The sequence below is a fragment of the Aplidium turbinatum genome, chromosome 13 (assembly GCF_918807975.1).
Source record: "Aplidium turbinatum chromosome 13, kaAplTurb1.1, whole genome shotgun sequence".
In the NCBI taxonomy this organism is placed as follows: Eukaryota; Metazoa; Chordata; class Ascidiacea; order Aplousobranchia; family Polyclinidae; genus Aplidium; species Aplidium turbinatum.
Window position 1 is genome coordinate 11,314,980 of NC_137484.1, and position 24,301 is coordinate 11,339,280.

The window sequence follows — 24,301 nt, forward strand, 5'->3', positions numbered from 1 at the left end:
CATGCCGGGACAACATTCATGTATTGCAAAAAACGAAAGATCAATATAATGTAACAAGATTTTTAAGAATGATAAAATGCTTTTCACGCGTTGAGCGAAAAATGTCAAGCTTGTTTGTGTCAGTTACCTATCGCAAACAAGTTTCAAGAAAATAATTATTGAGCAATATGTGAAGAAAGTAGGTTAATGATAGCCGTCCCCCGAGATAGGCTAACCGAGGTTTTACGTTTCGCTACAATGTGAAATTTTCAGTGAGAGAATTATGTTTTAACCAAAACTTACGTACTTTCATTAAGCGTCAAGTTCACACTGACATTAGTTTTACTACATCGTGTAGAAATTTTCTCAACACCCCACAAGTTTCTGATTGCCCACTACTTTAAAATGTTGCAGGGTAGGTTCTTCCTTCACAACAAAAAATAGCATTTCTGTAGAATGCTGACATTTTTTGCATACCTTTACAGCTCCACGATTGTAAATTTCAAAAATACAGCCTACATTACAAGACAACGCTTATCAGTGGGCCGCACGAAAACAATGTGGTCAACAGTACGAACAACAAAGCAAAAAATCTTTACTGTTATGAAATACAGTCACGCGTTGTAACGCACTTCAAAGCTTAAACTAACGTGCAAGATATGCTACGTTTAATCAATATATAATAATCATTGGTCCCACAGAGTTTAAACAATAGCCTATTGCAAACAGTCAACGATAAACAGGGAAAGTCTGTTGTTCATTTGTCAACAGGCGCGGCAGGCTTCTTCCTCGGATAGTACTCGTTGATAACGCTTCGTGGGATTCTCTTGAGCATTTCTTTCGGGAAGATTCGAAGCAATTCCCAACCAATGTCCAGAGAATCAAAAACACTTCGATTTTCGTAAGGACCTGAAAAGAAAAGAGTTGCCACGCGCAACGTGGTTAGGAATGGTAACATTTCACGCAAACTGTAAATAATATGAAGACCAAGTCCTTTCTTCGGATTGTTTATACAATCATAGAATAGAAAACGTACCTTGAGTAATGAAATTCTTTTCGAATTTGGTAAGGAACTCAAGATAGAGCATGTCGTCCGCAGTGAGCGCCTCCTCTCCGACGACCGCCTTCATCGCCTGGACGTCCTTGCCGATGGCGTAGTTGGCATACTGCGCAGAAGACAACTCGTAAATTATTATAAAACTGTATTATTTTGTTGCACACGACGTGATACCGCACAGGGGAGTTGTGACTTAAATCACTCTTTTTAATACAGTTGCAGGGTATACAACAGACTACAAAGATCAGCTCTATAATCACATACTGTCATGAATGAAGGGTGACTTATATTTTGGCTTGACAGAATGCTACTGGAAATACAAAATGACAAGCTTAAAAACTACCAACCAATTGATTGGAGACATCGGAATGGTCTTTCCTGGTCATCCCCTCGCCGATAGCAGACTTCATGAGACGAGACAGGGAGGGTAGGACATTGATGGGAGGATAGATCTGTCTGTTGTGGAGCTGACGATCGATGTAGATCTGACCTTCGGTGATGTACCCCGTCAAATCGGGGATGGGATGCGTTATATCTGCGCATATATGTGGAAACATGTAGCTGAAAACTTGATGTGAATGATTGCAAATTCAGTTGAAACACTTATCGAAGCTTTTTCCATTTGCTGTCATAATAATAATGCCTAAAGAGATAATTTAAAAAAAACTAAGGTAATCCTGAAATTGAGCAGTTTACTGTACAGCTTGTGTGAAGCATTTTTGTGTAAACAAATTAGCTTCGTCACACAAGAATGTTGTATAGAGCAATTGAGTTTAATCGAATTCATTGCACGCATATATTCATTACTTCGTTATGAGTCATACGAAGCTATCACACGGCGCTGTTTTCAAGATTAAGGCTCAAGCAAGGTCATCAAATCATTCAAATTTGTCGTATGAAAACACAACGTGTCACCGCAACTGATCAAACAAGGAGACGTATCTCAATTTTAAACGCGACTTGGCAATTTCAGTACCGTGATTTTTACGAGAAAACATCACTTAAAGAAGACGAGTTGCCAAATAGAGCAAGTTAATACAGTACGTAGAAAATAGTATTTGAATCAAAGTTAGAAAAAAAAAACATTTACCGTCGTTTGGCATGGTCAGGATTGGAATTTGCGTGATCGATCCACTGCGCCCGTTCACTCTGCCAGCTCGTTCATATATTGTGGCAAGATCGGTGTACATGTAGCCAGGGAAGCCACGTCGGCCTGGCACTTCCTCCCTGGCAGCAGATACCTGAACGTTATAAAGATGTTATATTGTAAAGCTGGATACTGATGAAAATGGAAAGAAAGTTGAGTTAGAACTGCAGTAGGGTTGATTTTACATAAAGCAAAAGCTTTCATATGTTACAAAAGATACACAACCAATGTCAACCATGCTAGATATTTCACTATTTTTGCCCAGGGCCTTTCTTACAAACTTTTACGGTGTTGCAAACCGTGCCACATTTTAAACTGATTGTCCTGCTTTGGTATCACGCACGTTATAACGTCCGTGTTTCGTCGCTTCTACCTTTTTCAAGACTTCTGCTATGTTTGGCATAAGTTGTTTTTTGCTGTGATGGTCAGGAATAAAAACAAACTCTGAACTTACAGAGCAGTTTAACACAATATTCACTACTCTTTACCTCTCGAAGAGCTTCAGCGTACGAGCTCATGTCAGTGAGAATAACCAAAACGTGCTTCTCGCATTGATAAGCGAGAAACTCAGCAGTGGTGAGGGCGATACGGGGGGTGATGATGCGCTCAATCCTAAGAAAAAAAGGAGATGACAAGCGAATGAAAAAAATACAGAAATCTGAGAGAATCGTGGCGAGGCAGTTTTGACTTCATTTTGCAATACTCTTAAAATTTCATTTGCTATTCGAAAGAGATATATGCTTAAGAAATTCAATCGTATGTTGATAGAAAAACTTGAGCGAGGAAAAGCTATACATTCACGACTGCTACATACAAATGCAATAATTCCAACCCGAAAATTTTAATTGAAACGTTCAGTTTAACGGTTAAAATCGCCATTTTGATTTATCAGTATATCATCAACACGAATAATTGCTTCCTTGCCTTTCCGTCCAATTAATCTAAACTTTCAACCAGCGAGCGAGGGCTGGAAACGAGAAAATAAACCAACACTTACGTTGGGTCGTTTGCTAAGTTGAGGAAAAGGCAAACATTGTCCATGGAACCATGTTGCTCGAAATCCGACTTGAAAAACCGGGCAGCTTCCATGTTCACCTAAATAAGCAGACAGCTTTGATAACATGACACTATTTTGCACTACAAGCAGTAGAAACAAAAGAACTTGGAAGCGAAGTGCTTGGAATACTTGGTTGAACTTGTTAAACCATATCTCAAAATGCGGAAACTCAACTTATCTTAGAAAACGTTTCGAAAAGTAAAGTGTTTTGATATAATCAGTGCTAAAAGTCGAAATTTAGACAACTTAAAATTTTAGAAGATGTAAATTGCCAACGCCGTACCCCCATGGCTGCAAACACAATAGCAAAGTTTTCAGTGTGTCCGTCCAACACTCCCTTGTCTGGCAACTTGACCAGTCCACCTTGTCTACATATCTGAGCAGCGATTTCATTGTGTGGAAGGCCGTTAGCTGAAAAGATGGGGATTTTCTGGCCACGTGCGATGCTGTAAACACAAAACGAAATTGCATGGTAAAGACATAACAACGGCCAATGGTCAAAAGCAAACTTAAGCAGAACACATTGTTATATAAAAGAACAAACATAGTTCCATGTCAATTGTATGATATAAATTTTAATGAGTGCGCTGACAACTTACTATATTTAAAAAGTAAGCAATCACACTACACTTTTAATTTTTATTTCAATAACTACCCTAGGTCGCACACTGTAATACTACCAGTAACAGGACAATATGTCACCTGTTCATGACATCAATTGCAGATATACCAGTTTGAATCATCTCTTCAGGGTAAATTCGAGACTTTGGATTAATTGGTTGGCCTTCAATATCCAGATAATCTTCAGGGAGAACAGCTGGTCCTTTGTCAATTGGCTGGCCAGATCCATTAAATATTCTTCCTGCAGTTAAAATTATACACTAGAATCAATGCAATGAAGATAACTAAAAACACTTTATGTACGTTACCATAATGTGTTAAAATATCCTGTGCAAAACAAGCTTGTTTATGAAGACAACACTGTAAATCCGAAATTGAAAATAGGTGACAACTTCACTCATTAGCTCAGCCAAGAAAAAAAGGTCATCAACAGCATATGCATCACACATGGCATAAAATTTGATACCTGATTATGTTGATTTATTGAAAAGATGTTAAAGTCATAGAAAGGATCAGGCACTAAGGCACATTATGTTGATTTTCTTTTATACAGGGTGACCCAAAAAGATGTGTACCCATGTTTTATTCGATTTTTTCACATTTGGAACACATCTTGGGAAAGCCATAAATTGACTAAAAATTGACAGAAAAAGCTGAAACTCTGGCCAATGGTCTTCTATAAACTGAATAATGTGTGGTTGTAATTTGAAATAAATAGCTTTTCAATAAAAGTCACAATTGAAATTTTCATGGGTACGTATCTTTTTGGGTCACCCTTGTAATGTACATTCATTAATATTATGGTATATATATATATTACCTAACATATCTTCAGAAGTAGGTATTCTTAAAATATCTCCAGTAAATTCACAAGTCGTATGTTTGGCATCAATGCCTGATGTACCCTCGAATACCTACATAGAAAAAAACATAAATGACCAACAACAGCACCAGATATATGCGAGTCTTTTGCATAAACTTTTGCACTACATTCAGCTGTGTTATCTTTAACACAAAAACAGTAAAGCGAGTTTTAAAAAACTTGTTTTACTGGTTACATCATTTAATACTTGCATAGTTGAAAAAAAAATCAGTACCGAAACAGTGACTGTATAATGTATATTTCCACCATCTTGTATTTTCATGATGGTCCGGATAATAAGCATTAAATCATTTTCACACAAACTTCCCAGACAGCAAAATCCATCATTTATAGTTACCGTATACATGTGAAATTGGAAGATTTTACTGTCTGGGTTCAAACCTTCCCTACAGATTACCTGCACGATGGCTTTATCTCCACTGACTTCAAGCACTTTACCACTGCGCTGGGTACCATCAGCCAGATTTAATGTTACAATTTCAGCATACTTTGCAAATTTGACTTTTTCAAGCACTACTAATGGTCCATTCACTGCTGACACTGTTTGGTATGCTGAAAAACATGAAAATAGTATAATAATCATAATTTCTTGTTAAGTCATTAATAAAACAAAATTGAAATAGATGATCCAGTTTTTCCCGCGCTTTTTAGAATCAGCAGTAAGTTGATTGTTCTCCAGGTCTAAATGTAAAAATTGAACTCAACAAAAACATTAGGCCTGGAGACATCCCATTTTGAGGAAAATTCAGTAGAAAATTTGTTTGTGGTCATTTTGATACCAAGATGAAGAATCTCGAAAAAAAGCAATCTTATAATTCTCCAAACTACACTGGTCTACAAATTTCAACTTTTTTTTCAGGTTTGGGTTTTGACAACTGATTTTGGCTAATTTTGGGGCGCTGAATCCGAAAATGAACTCAGATTTTCTCTATCACATCAAGTTTTCTTTCTATCGTTGCCATTATTTTATGAAATTGACCAATTTTTACCCTTTTTAGTGCAGTAAAATGTCAAATATAATTATTTTCTGACAGCTATAAACTTTCAAACATAGAGATATTTTTACACTAAATTCATAAATTGGTTCAGATTTCCTCTAAAATAAAAAAAAAGTTCTGTTATGATAATCGTAATAGGACATAGTGGAGATTGGTAGCGTTGAGTTTATCCATGCTGGCTTGAACTCCCCGTCTTGGCTTCTCAAGCGTTATCTGTGGGTCAGCTGCTATCTCTGTGCAGCAGGGTTACCAGATGTAAATTTGGCCAGGAGCCAACTGCACGTTCAAAAAGGGCCAAAAAAGAGCCAGCTTTTAAAACAAGGGGCCAAAAATAGGGCCAACTCAATTTTCAAGTACTAAGAAGCAATTTCACTGAATTAGCAACACATTCTTAGGCTTAGCAATATAGCTAAATATTTCACCTAAACAAAATATTTCAAGTAATACCTTAGTTACGGAAATAGTTACTGTGTACCGTACACAAAAATATGGAAAATCGACAAACATCATTGTTTGAAATAAGAATCAATCAGCCAAACATTTCCACATTCAATTCACTATCATCCTCCCATTCGAGTTCACAGCATACACAATGTCTGTGGTAAGTTTTTCCCCAATTACCGTACTAGTATTGTATTTCCTACCTGTACGGTTTTTTACCGTTTTTTTTTACGTTTTTTTACCTACCGGTACGGTTTCCTACCAGTTCCCCACAGTGATGAAAAGCCACTGCCAGTATTTACATCACTTCCAGAACTACACGAAGAGGCTATTTCTTCTTCAGAAGCATCGTTTAGTGAAGGAGAAAGTGAAATTTTTCAACAAGCACCCGAGGATCCGTCAGACAAGCCTTCCCAGTTTAATCAGATGGAATTAAATGATTTAGTGAGAAATTTGCATTTGCCTAAGCAATCTGCGGAGTTATTGGCATCAAGGCTACAGGAAGGGAAACTTCTCAAAGCTGGTACAAGCGTGACATTTTATCGCAAACGAGAAGAAGAACTGCTTCCATATTTTGCTTCCCACAATGATTTCGTTTATTGCAACAATATAGAAGAGCTTCTTCTAGAAATGGGATTACCACAGTATGATGCAGACTTTTCATTGATAGTTCCAAACGAAGTTTGAAGTGTGTTCTACTTCACAATGGTAACGTGTACGGTTCTATTCCGATAGGACATTCGGTGACAATGAAAAAAGAGTATCAGAACACCAAAACCGTTCTTGAAAAGTTAAAGTACCATGAGCATGGTTGGCTTATCTGTGTAGATTTAAAAATAGTGAACTTTTTGCTGGGGCAACAAAGTGGCTACACCAAATACCCATGTTTCCTATGCTACTGGGACAGCAGGGCCAAGGATCAGCACTGGAACAAAGAAGAGTTGCCTCCAAGGCTCACCTTGACACCTGGAGACAAAAATATCATACGTAATAAGTTAGTTGATATCAAAAAGATCCTCTTGCCTCCTCTTCACATCAAACTTGGTCTCATGAAACAATATGTAAAAGCTTTGGATCATGAAGGAGAGTGTTTTAAGTATATATGTTATGCTTTTCCTGGTCTCAGTGAAGAGAAAAAAAGAGCTGGGATTTTCAATGGACCACAAATCCGGCAATTGTTAAAGGATGAAAATTTTGTTAAATCAATGTTGCCATTCGAGGTTAGAGCTTGGAATGCTTTCGGTGCTGTTGTGAGAAATTTTTTGGGAAACAGAAAAGCAGAAAATTATAAAGATCTCTTGAGGGAGCTACTGCTTAGTTTTGAAGATTTGGGATGCAGGATGAGCATCAAAGTTCACTATTTGAAGAGCCATGTGGGTGAGTTTCCAGAAAACCTTGGAAAAGTTAGTGAAGAACAGGGTGAACGTTTCCACCAGGATATTAAAATTATGGAGGAACGTTATCAAGGTCATGGGGATTGTCATATGATGGCCGACTATTGCTGGAGTTTTAAAAGAGAAATTCCAGATGCTGCTCATAAACGAAAGTCTCTCAAAAGAGCATTTTTAAGCTTATAAGTGAAGAGTTCATATTTTATGAAAGCTCTTTTTTTGACTGTTTCTGAACTCGCCCTGCCCAAGTCCTTTTGAGTCAATCTTTATTTTGGCACTTTGCTATTTCTGTGTGTGTCTTCAGAATTTCTGCACTCCATTGGAATGTCTATGTGCATATTGTGTGAACTGTAGGCTATGATTCAGATAATACCTTGTCACTGTCCTATCGACATGTTCGTCAGCATAATGTAGCGTTTGATGTTATTATGGTTGCTCTTTTGCATGCCTATTTTTTATTCCAAGGCTTGAAATTTTAATAAAGACAACGCAAATTTGTGTGAATATAATATAGAATGCTTGTTTGCTAATTAAAGCTAGATTATTGCAGGTAAAGCAGTGTTTATTGCATCAGAAGTCCTTGTTTTGACAACAGAGGGGGGGCAAAAATTGATTTTTTTCAAAAATTAGGGATATTTCATATCTCAAAAACGTGATGTGATAGAGAAAATCTGAGTTCATTTTCGGATTCAGCACCCCAAAATTAGCTAAAATGAGTTGTCAAAACCCAAACCTGAAATTTTGTGTAGACCAGTGCTATCAGCAAATGGAATTTCAGAAAAACGTAAAGACAAAAAGTAAAAAAAAGTGAAGACAAGAAGTAAGCATGCAAGAGCGGAAATTGCATCATATAAAAAAGTAGACTGGCCTGGAATGAGATACAATTATTATTGAAATGCAACTTTAATTTGTTTTAAATAGTTATTAGGCGTTAAATTGCCACTACAATTAAATGTTGACTGGTAGCCTAACCTGTATTTTTAAAAGCAGTGCTGCCAGACCTTATTAGATATTTGTATTAAAATTTGTATTATTACAAAACTGCTTTATTTATGTGGCTTAATTTATTATACAAATTGTTGCAATTACAGTATAATCTTTCTCCTTAATTTGCAGTTAAATATATATATTTTTTTAAAACTATTTTCACTAAGTTTATCTTCTGTGAAATTATAAATGCATTTAAAACACCAAATTTTTTATTTCGTTTTTAATTTTTGTGAAATATTGATAACTTTCAACTATTAATCAAACCAAGTATTAATCAAAGCTTGTCTAAAAAAATAAATGGTGCGTATGTAGTTGATTGTACTTAGTTGTGTCTCACGTTGGATTTAAGTTTTTTCCCCTGAATTCATCTGGTCACACTAAGCCGGTTTCCTAAACTTTTAACTTTGCTGAGTCTTTATTTTGTGACATCATAATTTTGTTAAACTTTCAAGGTGAAAAGTTCAGGAAACTTGTGTGTAGTTCTGTAAAGTTTAAATCGCCCTTGTTGCAAGTGTTCATTGTACAGTAATTTTCGGCCTATTTTTTCTTTTGTTGAAGAGAGGGATTGGGCTTGTTATGTTTAACTTCAGCTGGTGGTTAAAATCGCCCTTGTTGCACTGGCAAGTGTTGATTGTAATTGTAGACTATTTTTGTAGTATTCAGGCCTCGAAATTTGTTTTTGTTGACGGCAGACAAACGTGTCCGGTCTGAGCAGCTATCTCGGCTGACAAATTAAGTCTTACGGCGGACACACCAGTTTTAGCATTGATCGTCATGTTTAATCACTTTATCTTGAAAATTCTTCGCCATTTAAGAACTACTGTATATATAGCTACGGTTGAGAAGGCTTTTTAAAATTTCAGTGAAGTCACTCTGAAAGGCTTTCATCAGACCAACGATATGCGCTTGAAGAGTTAAAGCGCCGTGTAGATGCTTAATACGACGCATAAGTACCGGTAACTGATTAACTTCCACCGAACGAGGTCGTGTGGCTTCTTGCGTCACAATGCTCTGGGCACGAGTCGGAAAACTTCTACACTAATGCCACTATTTTCTGCTGTGCAAATTTTCATTGGGCTTTTTTCTTCAGGTTTATTTTTGTGTGTCTTGTGAGCGAAATTTACTTTTCCGTGGGCATTTTCTTTCTTACTGTAATACCAAAACTTAACAAATTTTGCTGCGTCTTACTGTTATAGCCTACTCGTATAATCTAATTTTGTAACCAACCTTGCGTGTTATCAATATTACTGGATCAAAGCCAGACATTGTGACGTAAGACTTGAATTAAGTTGCGCATGATTAGTGTGGAAGTACCGGTATTCCCATCGATTCTTAGCGAAGAATTTGCCTTTGTTAATCAATCGTTGAAGCAACGTAAAAGTCGAAAGTTTTCCTTTTTGAATGGAAGCTAGAAGATACAGTATTCACATTTTCTAGATGCGCGGGAAATTATATTCTTGCAACAATTGTTTGTGCTATGCAATGACGATTTGTATCGATAGTTCCTGTGTTATTTCTCGACGGACAAATATGTCGGATCTAGAGGATACTTCCCGCGGACATCACATGCTGTGACGGCGGACATGTCCGCCGTGAATTTCGAGGCCTGAGTATTTTCACATAAATTTTTTTATCTTTTTCATCTCTTTTCTAGGTTTGGTGGCTGTGCAAATTAAAAACAGTGACATCCAAACACTGTTTTTGAATATTTTAAACCTTTTGGTTTTGCCATCTTTCCCTTTTGTTGGTGCCAAATTTGTGTTAATCTTTGCCGTTCTCTACATGTTTGCGCCAGCAATAAAAGATAAATTGAAATGAATTGTTTACATTCACTGGTTTATGCTTACTTTGAGGCTAAGATATTCTGCAATATTAGGCTCCAGGAACTATTATTATTTAGGGTTACACATTTGCATAGTCCTATAAGTTAGAATTTTATTTTACATAACAAATCCACACTACAAAGCATTTATGTGATCCAGAACATCAAATCTCATTCAAAAGTAGTGGTATCAAATAACTAAACTCTCCAACTGGTATTTGAAGCAAATTACCAGCAATGTGTCTTAAACTTTATTACAGCATCAGTTTTAGATAAAGACAGTAAAACTTCCGGGTTACGGTTGTACCCTTTTATAAAACAAACAATATGATATACCTGCTTTAGCATGAAAAAAAGTTTAAAGCGAAAATATGCATTACCAATATATAATTAAATAAAGACAAAAATTGGAGCTGATGTACAAGTCTCTGCCTGGTCATAAATATTTTTGGTTGAGTTCAATGTATGACGTTGTGGTATTTTCAAGCAGGGCAGATAGGCTACTTGACACCAGCCCCAAAAATTATACAATGGCCAGAGGTGGGCACCCGCTACTTTTAAAGTAGCGCGCTACCCGCTACCGCTACTTGGACCAAAATAGCGCGCGCTACCGCTACCCGCTACCAATTTACAAAAGTAGCGCGCTACCCGCTACCGCTACTCGGACCAAAGTAGCGCGCGCTACCGCTACTTCTACCGCTACTTTTGTCTAAAATGACACTAGGAAACACTGTTCAAGTCCCTAGTGACGAAAAAATGACAGTGTAAACGAATGCTATTAGTCGTTTACAACGAATGCTATCAATCGTTTATACTGTCATTTTAACGTCGTTATAGAAAACACATAAGGGAAATTTATTGTCTTTCAGAAACAGGAGCATTTCAAAGCAATAACACATCTTTCATAAACACGAGCATTTCAAAATGGGTGTCACTAAGTCCTGCCCGCTTTGGCTTGAGCACATCCTTTCCAACAGAGAAAAGTCTCTCCACCGCAGCACTGGAAGGAATGGGGGTGTTGTACTTAATGAAGAGACGTTTCAAATCGGTATTCGAGAAGTTCATGGACTTGCTCCTGTCCGAAAAAAAGGTGTCAACGATTGCTGTTTCCTTCTGCAACGACGTTTCACGGGATAGCGCCAACACACCAAAAAATTCATCTTCGGATTCGTGACTGGTGTTGGTGTCACTCTTCTCGGTTTCAACCTGGCTTGATGTCTCTCGCAACAGTCGAATTAAATCCGTCTTGACTTTTTCTCGCAGTGCGTCAGCATCATCCGTGGAAACGTAGTGCAGAAATTGTAGCCACGACGTCTTGAAGGAGGGATGAAGACATGATGCCATAACGCACTTCATGTCGTTGAAGCACTTACTGAAACGTTTCTTCACTCCTTCAAGGACTTTCACTCGCAATTCCTCACAGGTCACAAGATCACTGATCTCGGTCAACTTCTTCGCGCAAATTATGATGGTTGGAAGCAAGACTACGAGTATTATTATTACGAACAAAAAAACGAGTATTATTTTCACTTTAAATTAAAAAGTAGCGGGTAGCGGGAGTGCGAGTGCGACTGAAAAAAAGTAGCGCCTCTCCCGCTACCGCTACATTGGAAAAAAAATAGCGCCGCTACTGCAGCCGCTACTCCAACTAAAAAGTAGCGCCGCTACCGCTACTTTTATTGAAAAAGTAGCGCCGCTAGTAGCGCGCTACAAAAGTAGCGCGCTACTGCCCACCTCTGACAATGGCACATCTGGCAAAATGTTGTGCATCTTCAAGATCACTGTTGTATACTTATATCCAAATTGCAAGTTACAAACACGTGCACTGTAATTTATTACTCACTGAGCCGCGGCTGGGAAATGTAGTCTCTTGTCATTGCTAAAGCATGCTCTCGAGAAGCAGCAACCTTTCCCATTATAGGGGGTTCATTCATTTGCATCAAGTCTGCAGCCATCATGAAAGAAATGATGCGATCAAACTTATTCAGTTACACAATTTTAGAATTGTTCAAAATACAGGTGTACTGTAGTTAACAATTCACTTTCACAGTCTTCCAACTGAAATGAATATCAATGTTTTTAAACGTAATATGATATATACCAGACAGAACCTCAACAAAGCTGTTTAATAAAATATGTGATAGCCTAGGTATTTCTAACTCTATTTGAAATAGGCCTACAGTACAGTTATTAAAAAATAGCCTAAGTGTAAATATTAAAATTTGGATTACATATGCCAATTTGTTGAATTATTTGTGTTTATTGTGTTTTTGCTTTTTGTGTCTTTCTTTTTCGCCAACAAAAAAATTAACTGAACTGAACTGTTGTGATGAAAATAAAGTTAAGTTAAACCATGTAAATTTAAAAGTTTCTAGTTTGCAAATAAATTATTTTCGTTCAGAAAATTATTTTGCTTGCAAATTAATGAAATGGATTGGATTAATTGTTATGGATCATATGAACTGTTAAGGATCGCAGATCAAAAGGTTTTCAAAAAAGGATAGTCTATGGATCATGAACAATTGAACGCATGATTCTTCTTAGAAGTAAAGTTAGTCTATGTTTTAAAAGAAGTCATAACTTGATTAGTAATAGCTGGTATCTAAATAGTTTGGACATAGAACTAATATTGCAACACTTATTAATTTCTCGGAGTTGGTATACAAGTCCCTCCCCCCCCCCCCCCCCCCCCCCTTGGTAACTCATGACAAAGAGGAATTGACCAAAACATGTGGATTGAAGTGTGTGAACAGTAAAGCAAAGGTAAAGTAGTTTCACCCTATATGTTTGGTCAAGTCCTGTCTTTGTCATGAGTTACCAAGGGGGGGGGGGGGGGGGACTTTTATACCAGCTCCAATTTCTCATAGTAAATCTGCTTTGCATCAACTTGCTTAAATTCCTGTCTTAGTTTAATCTCTTTAGCCATTTGTCTTTCAGTTGAATTCACTTTTTATCAGTCAGCTGATTGTATCAGTCTGAAATGAGCAAAAACACCATAGTTTTATAACAGACTAGGCTTCAGTTAGTGACGTCAATTAAAACTAATTGAAAATAATCAATTAAAACTAATTTTACAGCATTAGATTTGTTATTTCAACTGATCACTCAAGCCCCAGTCAATAGGTTTTGACATTGTCTCTGTGACTTTAAATATGCACCCAAAGATCATTCCAAATGTTAAGAACAGACAAAGTGTATCAAACTTTAGCTTATTATAGCCTGACCAATCAACTAAAAGTACTTGTTTCAAGGCTGGCGTGCACTTTTCGTTTCATTAACTTTTTTCTTCGAGTGCATAGAACCATGATGGAACACAACCTCACTCTTTAATTCAACCAGCCAGCGTCAGTGAAGCCAAGAAGTCTTCAAAACCTCTTTCTCAACCATATTTTCGTGACGCAGCAATTCTATCATGTGACGTTTATCGTGAATAATCAAACTCCAAAAGAGGGGCTGTCTAAATGAGAGTGAGAACAGAGTTGAATAGTCTTGCAAAGCGGTGAAAGCCATGTATTTTTGTGAGAGCTACAGTGTTTTGATTATATTTTGGGCGGAAATAAAAAAAATATCAGTTTCAGTGTAATAGCTCAGTTTCAGTGTGATAGCCCCGATAGCTCAATAGACCTTTCCCGCAGCTCTGTGCAATGAAGCGTGACGTTGAAAACAACCACGATAGCTGCTTCATAGGCAAGCACCAAATTGCTTGTGAATACTTGATAACTTGTTGAGTAGTTAGTAGAATCTTCGTAAAAACATGGAATCAACGTTAAAAAACAAGGTTCTGGCTGTTAAATTTTATTCAAGTTACTTTTATATGAAAAACAAGCCAAGTGATACAATGATAAGCCACTTATTTAATGGGCTCTAGTAACTGCGCATAAGCTTTGGCGCTTGAAGGAACTGCTGGTAGTGTGTTAATGTCTAAGCAAAACGCTGTTGGTCTGCAATTCTGATAGACTTAAAATTTCTATCTGCTTTAGCTACTATGTCTTGATAATAATAAGTGAGAATTGCTGGTCTTATTTGCTACAATTACGTAGGCTAAGTGGGTTTCAGTTTGTAGCCTTTTTTGCTTCTTTACTTGTGAAAGCAATGCAGCCTATCACTTATGGTCTACTTGCACTGAATATGAATCAACTGAAGTAGGTTAATAAGCTGGATTGCCATTCAATCAAGGCCGTAGCCTAAATTCGTCAGTTGGGGCTTCGATACAATTATGAGACCTCCATTTGTTTCTGTGCTTAGGCTTTCATAGAACGTAGAAATGACATACGGTATGTAGGCTAAAGCTCGCACGAGCTGCAGACCACGAATCACCCGTGTCTGTCAATTCTTGCTACAATCAGCTGTTGACAAACATTTATTTTGTTACTATGAGCTTATACCTTGTTTTGGCCACTTTTTGGCTTAATTGCCCAACGGGTCAACCTGTTGATGAAGATGTAGAGGCACACACTTAGCATTTACCCAAACTTATCCAATAAAAACTGGATTTCCGCATAAGTTTGGTGATTACTTTAGATATGAAATCGAAGCTACGTTTTAACCTTTTTTTCCGACCCCAGAAGGATTTCAATTATTTGTTTGTTTAGCCTACCCAGTTTTATAATCCACCCAGTAAAGTTGACATGAAATCCAGTAGCCTAATCACGTTTTTTTTGCTCCCATTGCAACAACATATAGAGTACGTAGCCTTCACTGCGATCACAAATGCAACACAATAAAAGGCAACGAAGAGATATATAGCCTAGCTGTCGAGTCAATTGCTGTCGTTATTTTAGTATGCCGTGTCTTTGCCGAGACACAGCCGCAAACTCTGGAGCGGTGTCGAACCGACGTCCTTTGCGAACGTCGCGCAAACGTTTTCACCACTCAACCATGCAGTTGCTACATTACTATAAATTGTTTGTACTTAATTAGAGTTTTATAATGTTAAAAAGTTTTAGACAACAGTTAGTAAGCTAATAATTTAATCAAGTTGCATTAGTTTAACCAAAAAGTATGGTATTGGGGATTCCACTTGCGCTGTAGTCCAATTTAAAATAAATGCGTGTGTGTTGCAAACTTGTGATGTGATTATTCCTATTTCGACAGAAAGTAATAAATACATAGGCCTATGCTGTCTCATTCTGTGTCAATACGCTATATTAGTTCCATAAGAATAAAGGAAGCCGAACTAAACACAAACATTAAATGGCTAGAAACCTGGAGTGACCAAAAAGCATAAGGCAAGCTAGGACAAAAACATCAATTAATAAACGGAAATGCTGCACGAAAAAAATATTAGTGTACATTCTAAATGAAATGATAACACGATTAGGCTACCTACTTTAGTTGTAAACTCAAATATTTTTGAAATGAAATTTATCAATGCGAGGTCATTTCGTTCAGTGGTCCCGTGCAGTAGGCTATAGCGCTGTGCCGGCGGTAATTAGGCCCATAGGCTATAAGGCTCTGTAGTAAATTCAAATTTTTTCTGAAAATAAATAACTTAATTGTAATACTCAGTCAAAAAAGTACTTTTAGTACAAAATGTATGACTAAAATAAGCGATTGTTCCATCAAAACGTTCAAAAACTGTGCTTCACTACTAACTTACGATTTCAGTTCTTAATAGTGGTTTGTTTTCAACGTCACGCTTCATTGGTTGGCTGCGGGAAAGGTCTATTGGTTAGCGCGTCACTTCTGGAACGAAGAAGCTTCAACATCAAGCGGCGCTGGTTCGACTCTCGGGGTGTGCGCTTGAGCAACGCACGTTAAGGACTGCTTTCCATTCAGCGGCATCTAATGGATGGAATAGTTCCACAGCAACAAGACTTCAACAATCGGAAACTTCACTCTGTCAATCTCGGTGACCGGGCCTGCGTCAGTGATTCAAAGCCTCTACAAGTATGCGAAACTGCCAGGATTAAGCTCTGCAAGAAGCTTTCCCAGTCCGAGGACAAAAATTCAATCAATCAAACATTTGCCTAACTTTTATCTCAAAGGGGAATTTTAATAGAGCCATTATGGTTAATTTAGTACACCATTTGATGAAAACCAGATCCCAGATTAAAGTAGGCCCTCAGTGAAAGGAAGTAGTTTATACTGAAAAGTCTGGATAATGTTCAGGATTATTATCTTCTATCAATAGTTTTAACGTTTATCTGATCAATGTGAAAGCAAAATCGCACGAGTTGTAATATTGCTTCACTTTTTTACTGCAAAACGTCTTGCGCACCATTGCTCATCACAGCGAATAACGTAGGCCTACGGTACAAATTTGCTGTGCGTTGATATAATAACTTGTTTCATTTTTTAAAATAGTAGGCTTAACTAACTAGCTAAAACAGGGATTAATGTAAATTGCAAACTAGGATTCTCTGTAAGTTGGAACAATATAGCCTACGTATCAAAAATGTATCTCAAAAGAAAACCTATAGGTAGGCCTACCATATTTTCATCGCCTAAAAAGAGGACACGTTTCGCCAGCGAGTAAAATACAAGTAGAATGTTACGTATGAAGAATTTTTTACATTCTTTTGGATATAATTATAGACTTTATGCAACAAAAGTTACAGCAAAAAAAACAGACACAAAAAATCCAGACAAGGTTGTTTTTCGCAAGCCGATTTGTGGGACAAAATAAAAATGTGATGTAATAATGTAATAAAAATGTGACAAATCACTAAATCAGGCAACATCTACAGGTAGCCATGCCTTAACTTTTTTCAGAAAAAAAGGATCAGCTTTAACGAAATCATAAAATTACTTGCATGAAATATAATTGAAGTTGTATACAGCTCATGGCTTACTATATTAAGTAGCCATGCCATATATAGTAAGCCATGATACAGCTGTTAATGAGATGCTAAGGACAGATTCAACTAAAAAGCTGTTACCTTCCTTGTACTATTATGACTGCATCATAGATTAAATTCATTCTACATTTGCACCCACATAAGTTGTAAGTATCCGTGCCACGATTTATTTTAAAAATAATTATTTTTGAAATATTTATGTTATGCACAGTGCCCATTGGATATTTTTTTAGATTTGCTCCACTTGACAAATTAGTCAAACTATTAAGTTAGCATATTAGCAACGTCTACAAGCGCTATATCAATACAAAATAGATCTGGGTAAAACAATCATTTATTGCAAAAGTGTGAAAAGCTTAAAATGTAAACATGTCAAACTCTTTTGCAAGTTTTTGCGTTTCTTAATGTTTTATTTCTTTGCGATTTACTCCATTTTTTAATTTTCTTATTTTTTTTTTGATTTTGTCCCAATTTTTCATTTTCATAAATTTGTTGATCAGATCTCCTCAAATGAGGAAATTTCCTCACATGTGGATTTGCAGTTCCACTAGCACTCATCGCTGACCACTATTTGACTACTTAAGACAATCGCAAAGCAATGTAATAGCCTATGTTTCAATGAACCTCTAAGATTGTTTAGAACAGCAGATCAAATAGTAGCCTACGTCAATGTTTTTTTCAAAATCTATCAGCATGTTGCATTGGTACAAAAATGGTTGGAAATTGCAAAAAAGTCACATCACAATGAAATTCTGTTGAAAATATTAGCAAGAAAACTGAAAATGTAAAAAAGAGGACATTTGAGCATTTTTGGGTGTCCTCGGAGGACAATTTATTTTTCTTCAAAAAAGAGGACAAATCCTCTTCAAAGAGGACATATGGTAGCCCTACCTATAGGTTACCATATCAGTTTTGTAACTTCAAATGAGACTCTCAAACTTTATATCTTGCGTAGATGGCTCTAGCTTGTCCATAAACAAAAAAGCCCCAATAGCTCAATTGGTTATAGCGCGTGACTTCGTGAACAAACAAGCTTCAAGATCAAGCGACGCTGATTCGACCAGGGATTTCTATAACTACATAGACATCCCTAGATTCGACTATCGGGGTTTGCGCTTGAGCAACGCATTCTAAGGACTATATTCTCCATTCAGCGGCACCAAATGAGTGGTATAATTCCCCTGCAACAACACTTCAACAATCGGAAAACTTCACTCTGTCAATCTCGGTAATCGGTCACAAGTCAAAAACCTCTACAAATATGCGAAACTACCAGGAATAACCTATTGGTCACAGCGGTAAACCATAATCTCTTCGTGGGAAAATTGTAACATAAAGTTCCCGAATCCGTTTGTCTGCATATAGTGACCGAAAGGAAACACTCCTTGAAACGTCTATTCTTAAAGTGTATTCCTGTAAAATTAGCCCGCGGCTATCGAAATCGAAATGCAACGCCTTGCACCTCTAAAAACTGTCACTACGATACAGATTACTTGGATAAAAGACGGAGAGTTTGTCCAGCTAGCAAGCACCAAATAAACCAGTTAAATGTGCGACCGACTTCCAACAAACAACTTCGAGAATGAATCAGAAAAATTTGTGATAACTCAAAGGCACAATGTTTAAACCGGTTTCAACAGGTTTGACACGAGTCTTACGGACGATGGTGCAATTTTGGCTCATGTTTTAGGAATTTCCATGACGTAATATTCAGTAGACCCGAACGGTTTCTACATGACGTTTGACCAGGCGAACAACCGTCTGGAACACCTATCAAGGCTTTATTGTCAGTCCGAGGATAAAGATTCAAAACCAACTAACCAAGTAGGCTAGCCTATATGGTGTGACTTTTTTGAGAGAAACTCTGAGCACTAAACTCAATGGCTTTTCTAATTTTCTCAGTTGAGTTGTTGTTGTAGCCTAGTTGTTAAAAAAACATTTATTGAAGGTAAATTAAAGGGAGTTAGCCTACGATTTCACTGACCCGGAATCAAATCCACCTCATCGCGCAGCAGGCAAAAAATTTTAGGCTACCGGTACCCAACAAACCAAAAAAATGTAAAAAATTTCCTACACCGGGAATCGAACCCGGGCCGCCTGGGTGAAAGCCAGGAATCCTAACCACTAGACCATGTAGGAGACACAAGATATCGGAATTGATGTCAGTTTTGAATCTCATTGTAAGTAAGTAGCCTGAATCAGCATCGTCAGTGGCATTTGTTTGCTTTATGAATCGCATTGAAATTTTAAGTCCAATTCAAAAATCACATTATATGACTGTAACTTCTTTTTTTGTAGCCTATCCTAGAAGGAACTTATTGTTTAGGCTACACTTTAACATTATTTAGCTTTCGCCGGCCCCGTTAGCTCAGTAGTTACGCGCCCGGCTCAAGATCACGCAGTTCTGATTCGACTCTCGATGTGTGCACTTCAGCAACACATTTCAGGACTGCTCTCCATTCAGCGGCACCTAGTGAATGGAATAATTCCTCTGCAACAACACTCTGCCAATCTTGGTAACCGCGGCCCTGCGTCAATAGCCTCTAACTTACAAGTAGGCTATGCGAAGCTACCAGGAATAACCTATCAAGGCTTTGTTAGTCCGATGATAAATGATTCACAACCAACCAGCCAGCTCAGTGGTTAAGCGTGCGGTAGATTGTTACAACATGTTCCAACGGGTCATCTACTCATCTCAACTTATGCAGGACCTTCCAAACTAAAGACCAGCTTCAACCGCATCTTTATGGGCAATTGAAAGCATTCAGTCTGAAGCTCGGGTTGTTTGAGACACAAATAACTATTTTCTATGTTGTGCACTTCACCAAGCTGTCTGAAGTCAAGTCTGCTTTTCCAAAGGCCAACCTTTCTACAAAAAAGAGTAGGTAGGCTACTTGTCTGTATAGTCAAGCGCTGTGTAGCTACTGACAAAATTAAATCAGGGCTTCAAGAATTTTCCAAAATAGAATGTTAAATCAAGTTGTTTTCAACTCTTTAGCTCACTCTCCACCACGATAGCTCAGTGGTTCAGCGTTCGATTCAAGATCACGTGGCGCTGGTTCGACTCTCGAGCAGGCCCGTAACTAGCTTGGAGCACCAGGGGGGCAATAAGTATTCTAGAGGGGGCCCAACTTTTACCTTCCGTATCATGTACGAAAACAACGTTTGTACGCAATGTGGGTATATTTACGAAAAAACATTAATCGTATTACAGTGTTTATATTAGCATAGATTATCGTAGAAACAGCAGCGTGAACTGGCATTATAGAGTCAATTTCATGCTGTACGGTAGCTTAAACAGTTATAATGACGACAGCATAAAAATTGAGGAGCAAAATCATTTTTAAAACATCCGACCACCAACTAGTGAGAAAATGGTTAAAAATTGGCATAGAAACCGCAATGAAATCAGAGTGAAATTTGTGCTTTTGTAGTTGATTCTTTTGTTAGTTAATCCGTTGCCTTTCATGGACTCCGAGTTTGTTTTAGTTTATTTACATTTTCCTCTAATTCGCTGAATTAATCACACAAAATATACTATACATAGAAAAAACGCCTATAGACGTTCAACTATGATCTAAAGGGCTGCAGCCGCTGCACCTGTCACTCATCGTTTTGTAAATAATAATTGTAGCCTACAATGTGTAGCCTACATTGCACCTCATTTTAACTAGTGCAGAAACAACAATCACCTCTTCCAGATCAATCCTTTAATGATAATAGTGAGACTGTATTTCACACCATCAGTGAAATGTATCCTCGCCATAGATAGGTTAGGTCCAGATAAGATAGATGGGTTAACAAAAGGCTTGGATGGACTTCACTGAATTTATTAACAAAAACGTCCAGGTCTATTTTCTCCGTCATTTCCTTTTTAAAACCCAACAGGACCAAGTTCGCCTGTCTCGTCTGGAACATAGACTGCGTGTAGGCTATAGTCTCCGGGACTTAGAAAAGTCCCGAGCTTGTCTATCCGAGATAAGACCCGGAAGCCACTCTCACAAACCGCACTACTGGACCCGAATGATGTCACAGTAGCGGCAACTTTATATGCATTTGGGAATGCCAGTCGTTGATTGTACACTGTACAGTTCTTTCAGTAGGCCTACTAGGCTATATCGAAATTCTGGTGTTGTGCAAATTGCACATGGTCATGTAGGAACTGTTGTAGCCTAACTTACGACTTGTAATTTCGCCTCTGATGGAATATCTATCTTCAGTTGCATATATAGTGGCATGAGCAATTCATGGTCCAAGAAGTTTTTATTTTTTCCTGAATGGGCACGAACAGATGTGTAAAACCAGGAATTGTCAGCAAATTTGAGTTTCATGTCCAAAGCTATTTTGTCTATCACAGCATACATCAGTAACTTTCTCAGATCCCTTTCCTCCTCCATTCCTTCAACAACTGGTAACTCTTCCATTACCAGGAAACCAGTAAGGCTTGTATTTAAAGACAAAGTACGCTTAGGTTTAGGTCGTAGCAGTGCTTCACTAGTTTGAATTTCATGATTATGTTCTTCTTTAGCTATCTGATCATGCAACTTGTTGCATTCCTGCTGAAGCGCATCATCACTAGGCTACGTAGTAACTGAATCACGCTTCATAAGGAAGCGCAAAGGCAGAATACGCAAAGTATTCCATGGCGAAAACAGCATTTATGAACTGCAAGTATAGAAGCATAGCCTAACCTACCTAGAACGCAAATGCCAAAGTGCTTGTCAGGTACTTTAATAACGTTTAATGGCAGTCAACTGCTCAGTAGGCTACTCTGATGACTAATCGGCTATCACACTGCTAAGATCAATTGGAAACTGGTGTACCTACTCTGAATCTAGCCGGCAATAAACCTCGAGTCTGTCTGTTTAACATAACATTCGAGCATACCATTAAGCGCATGTTTACAATCAAGCAATCCAAGAAAATTGGGTAGGCCTATAGCATAAAACTAAAAAGTCAGCGAACAGAGCTAATTAACTAACATCATTTTTCCCAAGGGGGGGGGGGGGGGGCAACATTTTTGCAGGGGGGGTTTCACCCCCTAGTTACGGGCCTGCTCTCGAGCAACAAATTTCAAAACTGCTTTTCGTTTAGCGGGCACCTAGTCTAAATGGACTAATTCCCCGGCAACAAAATTTCAACAATCAGAAACATCACTCTGCCAATCTCGGTAACCGGCCCTGCGTCAAAGGCCTCTTCAAGTATGCGAAACTGCCAGGAATAACCTATCAAGGTTTTGTCAGTTCAAGGATAAAGATTCAAAATCCAACCAACCTCATTTCTCTTCCAGACTTCTGCCGGAGCCTGGAAGGGACCACCAGGGTTTCCTTTGATGTAATATGCGATGCTAAATATTGTTCGGCTCAACATGTTATCAAGGTTTAGGTGAAGTAAATGTTTTCTTTGTTGACGCTAAACAAGAACAAACTAAGAACCCAGATGACCGACTACTATCTCTGCGATATTCTTTGCGGTAACTGATCAACCACCATTCTAACTCCTGACTTTCCGGCCACCATGCGTGCGACAGTGAAGCATCACTGCTCCAGCTGAGTCGTGCTGTTTACGAGCATACATGCGTCGTGTCTGATAGTCAAATAAATACAAAAAGAAAAATTGTGTTTTCTCTATGTTCAGTCAGAACGCGCAGCCAACAAATATTGACAAGCTAACAGCAACATCACTTCATGAGAGGAGTCTTATGTGCCTTTCCTTTAGCAACTGGCTTGAACTTTGGTGTATTCTTCTGAATTTGGCCGCGCTAAGAAACGTCTGGGCATCCCTGCAGTTGCCCATGGATTGCATATACCAAGCGCTTATTAAATTGCGACTCTTTGATGCTTTTTTGTGGTATCCAGGCAACACCCATTAGTGGAAGAACAGTTTAAATGGAAGGAAAGACACGGAAGCCAATCTTCGTGTCCACCTTCAAGCATATTAAACTACTTTTGTAAGTGCTTTGCTGACGACACAGCAGCATGCTTTGGAACGGTATGAAACCGGTGCACCTTCTCGATGCAGCCTAACAGGACTCTAAACACGCGGACATCAATAACATTGATCGATATTTTATTTATCACAAAATCTATTGGGTACAAAATAATATAAACTTTTCAATAACTTGATTGATGACAGGAGGCTAATTGCAATACAGTCTTGTACATTACAATCCACATTTCCACTGGTTCATCTGGAGAGCACAATTTTGAGAAAATTTAATCAGGCTGGATTTTGTTCCTTTTCTTTTTGATTTGGAGTGTATTTTCCTCGGCTGCATTCAAGAATAAGAAAACATATGAAAACCCATATCCAGTAACTAATCCTCGTTCGAAAAAAGCTAACTATTTGTTTATGTGATGTAACCTGTCCGCCAAACGGTAGTTTTTGGTGCTGCTTTGCTAGTAGCCTACAAAAGGTTTTCCAAAACGTTTTCGAAATCATCAAAATATACATCGGCTCCAAACTACGATTATAGTTTACACCTCATGTGATCTGTTTTCCACCGTATAATTTACTTGTAATCATTCCTGTGTCACTCGTTCAGTTTGTGGTTTTTAGTCTGGAGTGTCGTTAGTATACACTTACAGTTATAGTGCAAAGTCAAATTTACCTTACAATTTTCATTTTATCTATATTGCAGATATGTAATTCCTGATGAGGACACACGTACGTGTCGAAAAAGTTAGAGTTTATTTTAAATTATGTTATATTTGTGTATGTAATACATCATGTTAAACTCGCTGAAGTTACTTTGCTTTATTTCTCTATGGTTCAAACTTCGATAAGTAAGCTATAGGCCTAGCCGCTAGAAAGCAATTTCAAGTCTCTAGGCCTATCATCTACAAATGGACCTATTCATAGTTTATTTGGCTTGATTATCAGTGAGCCTACTTTCGCTAAGAGACGAAATGATGTTTGCCTAGTAAAGCAAAACAATTCAGTACAGTAGGCCTACGAAAGAATTAAAAAGGCGTAGAGAAGCTAGCTATATTCCTGCTGGGTTTCCGTGGCAAAATAAACGAGGATTAGTAAACCAATGAAAAAATCAGTAGTAAATTTTCTACGTGTAAAACTAAGAGTTCTGTTAGACTATTTGTTGCTTGCAAAGCTTGGAC

At 37.8% G+C, this 24,301-nt stretch overlaps 1 protein-coding gene and 1 non-coding gene across 2 annotated transcripts; both read right to left on the minus strand.

Annotated features, from left to right (window-relative positions):
* Positions 1-4: 4 nt before the first annotated feature.
* On the minus strand, positions 5-12,439 carry LOC145781976 (V-type proton ATPase subunit B). The gene is made up of 11 exons (XM_082593692.1): positions 12,230-12,439; positions 5,142-5,296; positions 4,682-4,775; positions 3,943-4,102; positions 3,524-3,686; positions 3,181-3,278; positions 2,672-2,795; positions 2,127-2,277; positions 1,384-1,571; positions 1,016-1,145; positions 5-888 (listed from the first exon to the last, which is right to left on the minus strand). The coding sequence occupies exons 1-11, from the start codon at positions 12,342-12,344 to the stop codon at positions 737-739; spliced, it is 1,530 nt and encodes a 509-aa protein (XP_082449818.1). The 5' UTR covers positions 12,345-12,439; the 3' UTR covers positions 5-736.
* Positions 12,440-19,253: 6,814 nt separating this feature from the next.
* Trnae-uuc (transfer RNA glutamic acid (anticodon UUC)) lies at positions 19,254-19,325 on the minus strand. The gene has a single exon. It is a non-coding gene; the product is annotated as a tRNA-Glu (tRNA).
* Positions 19,326-24,301: the final 4,976 nt, after the last annotated feature.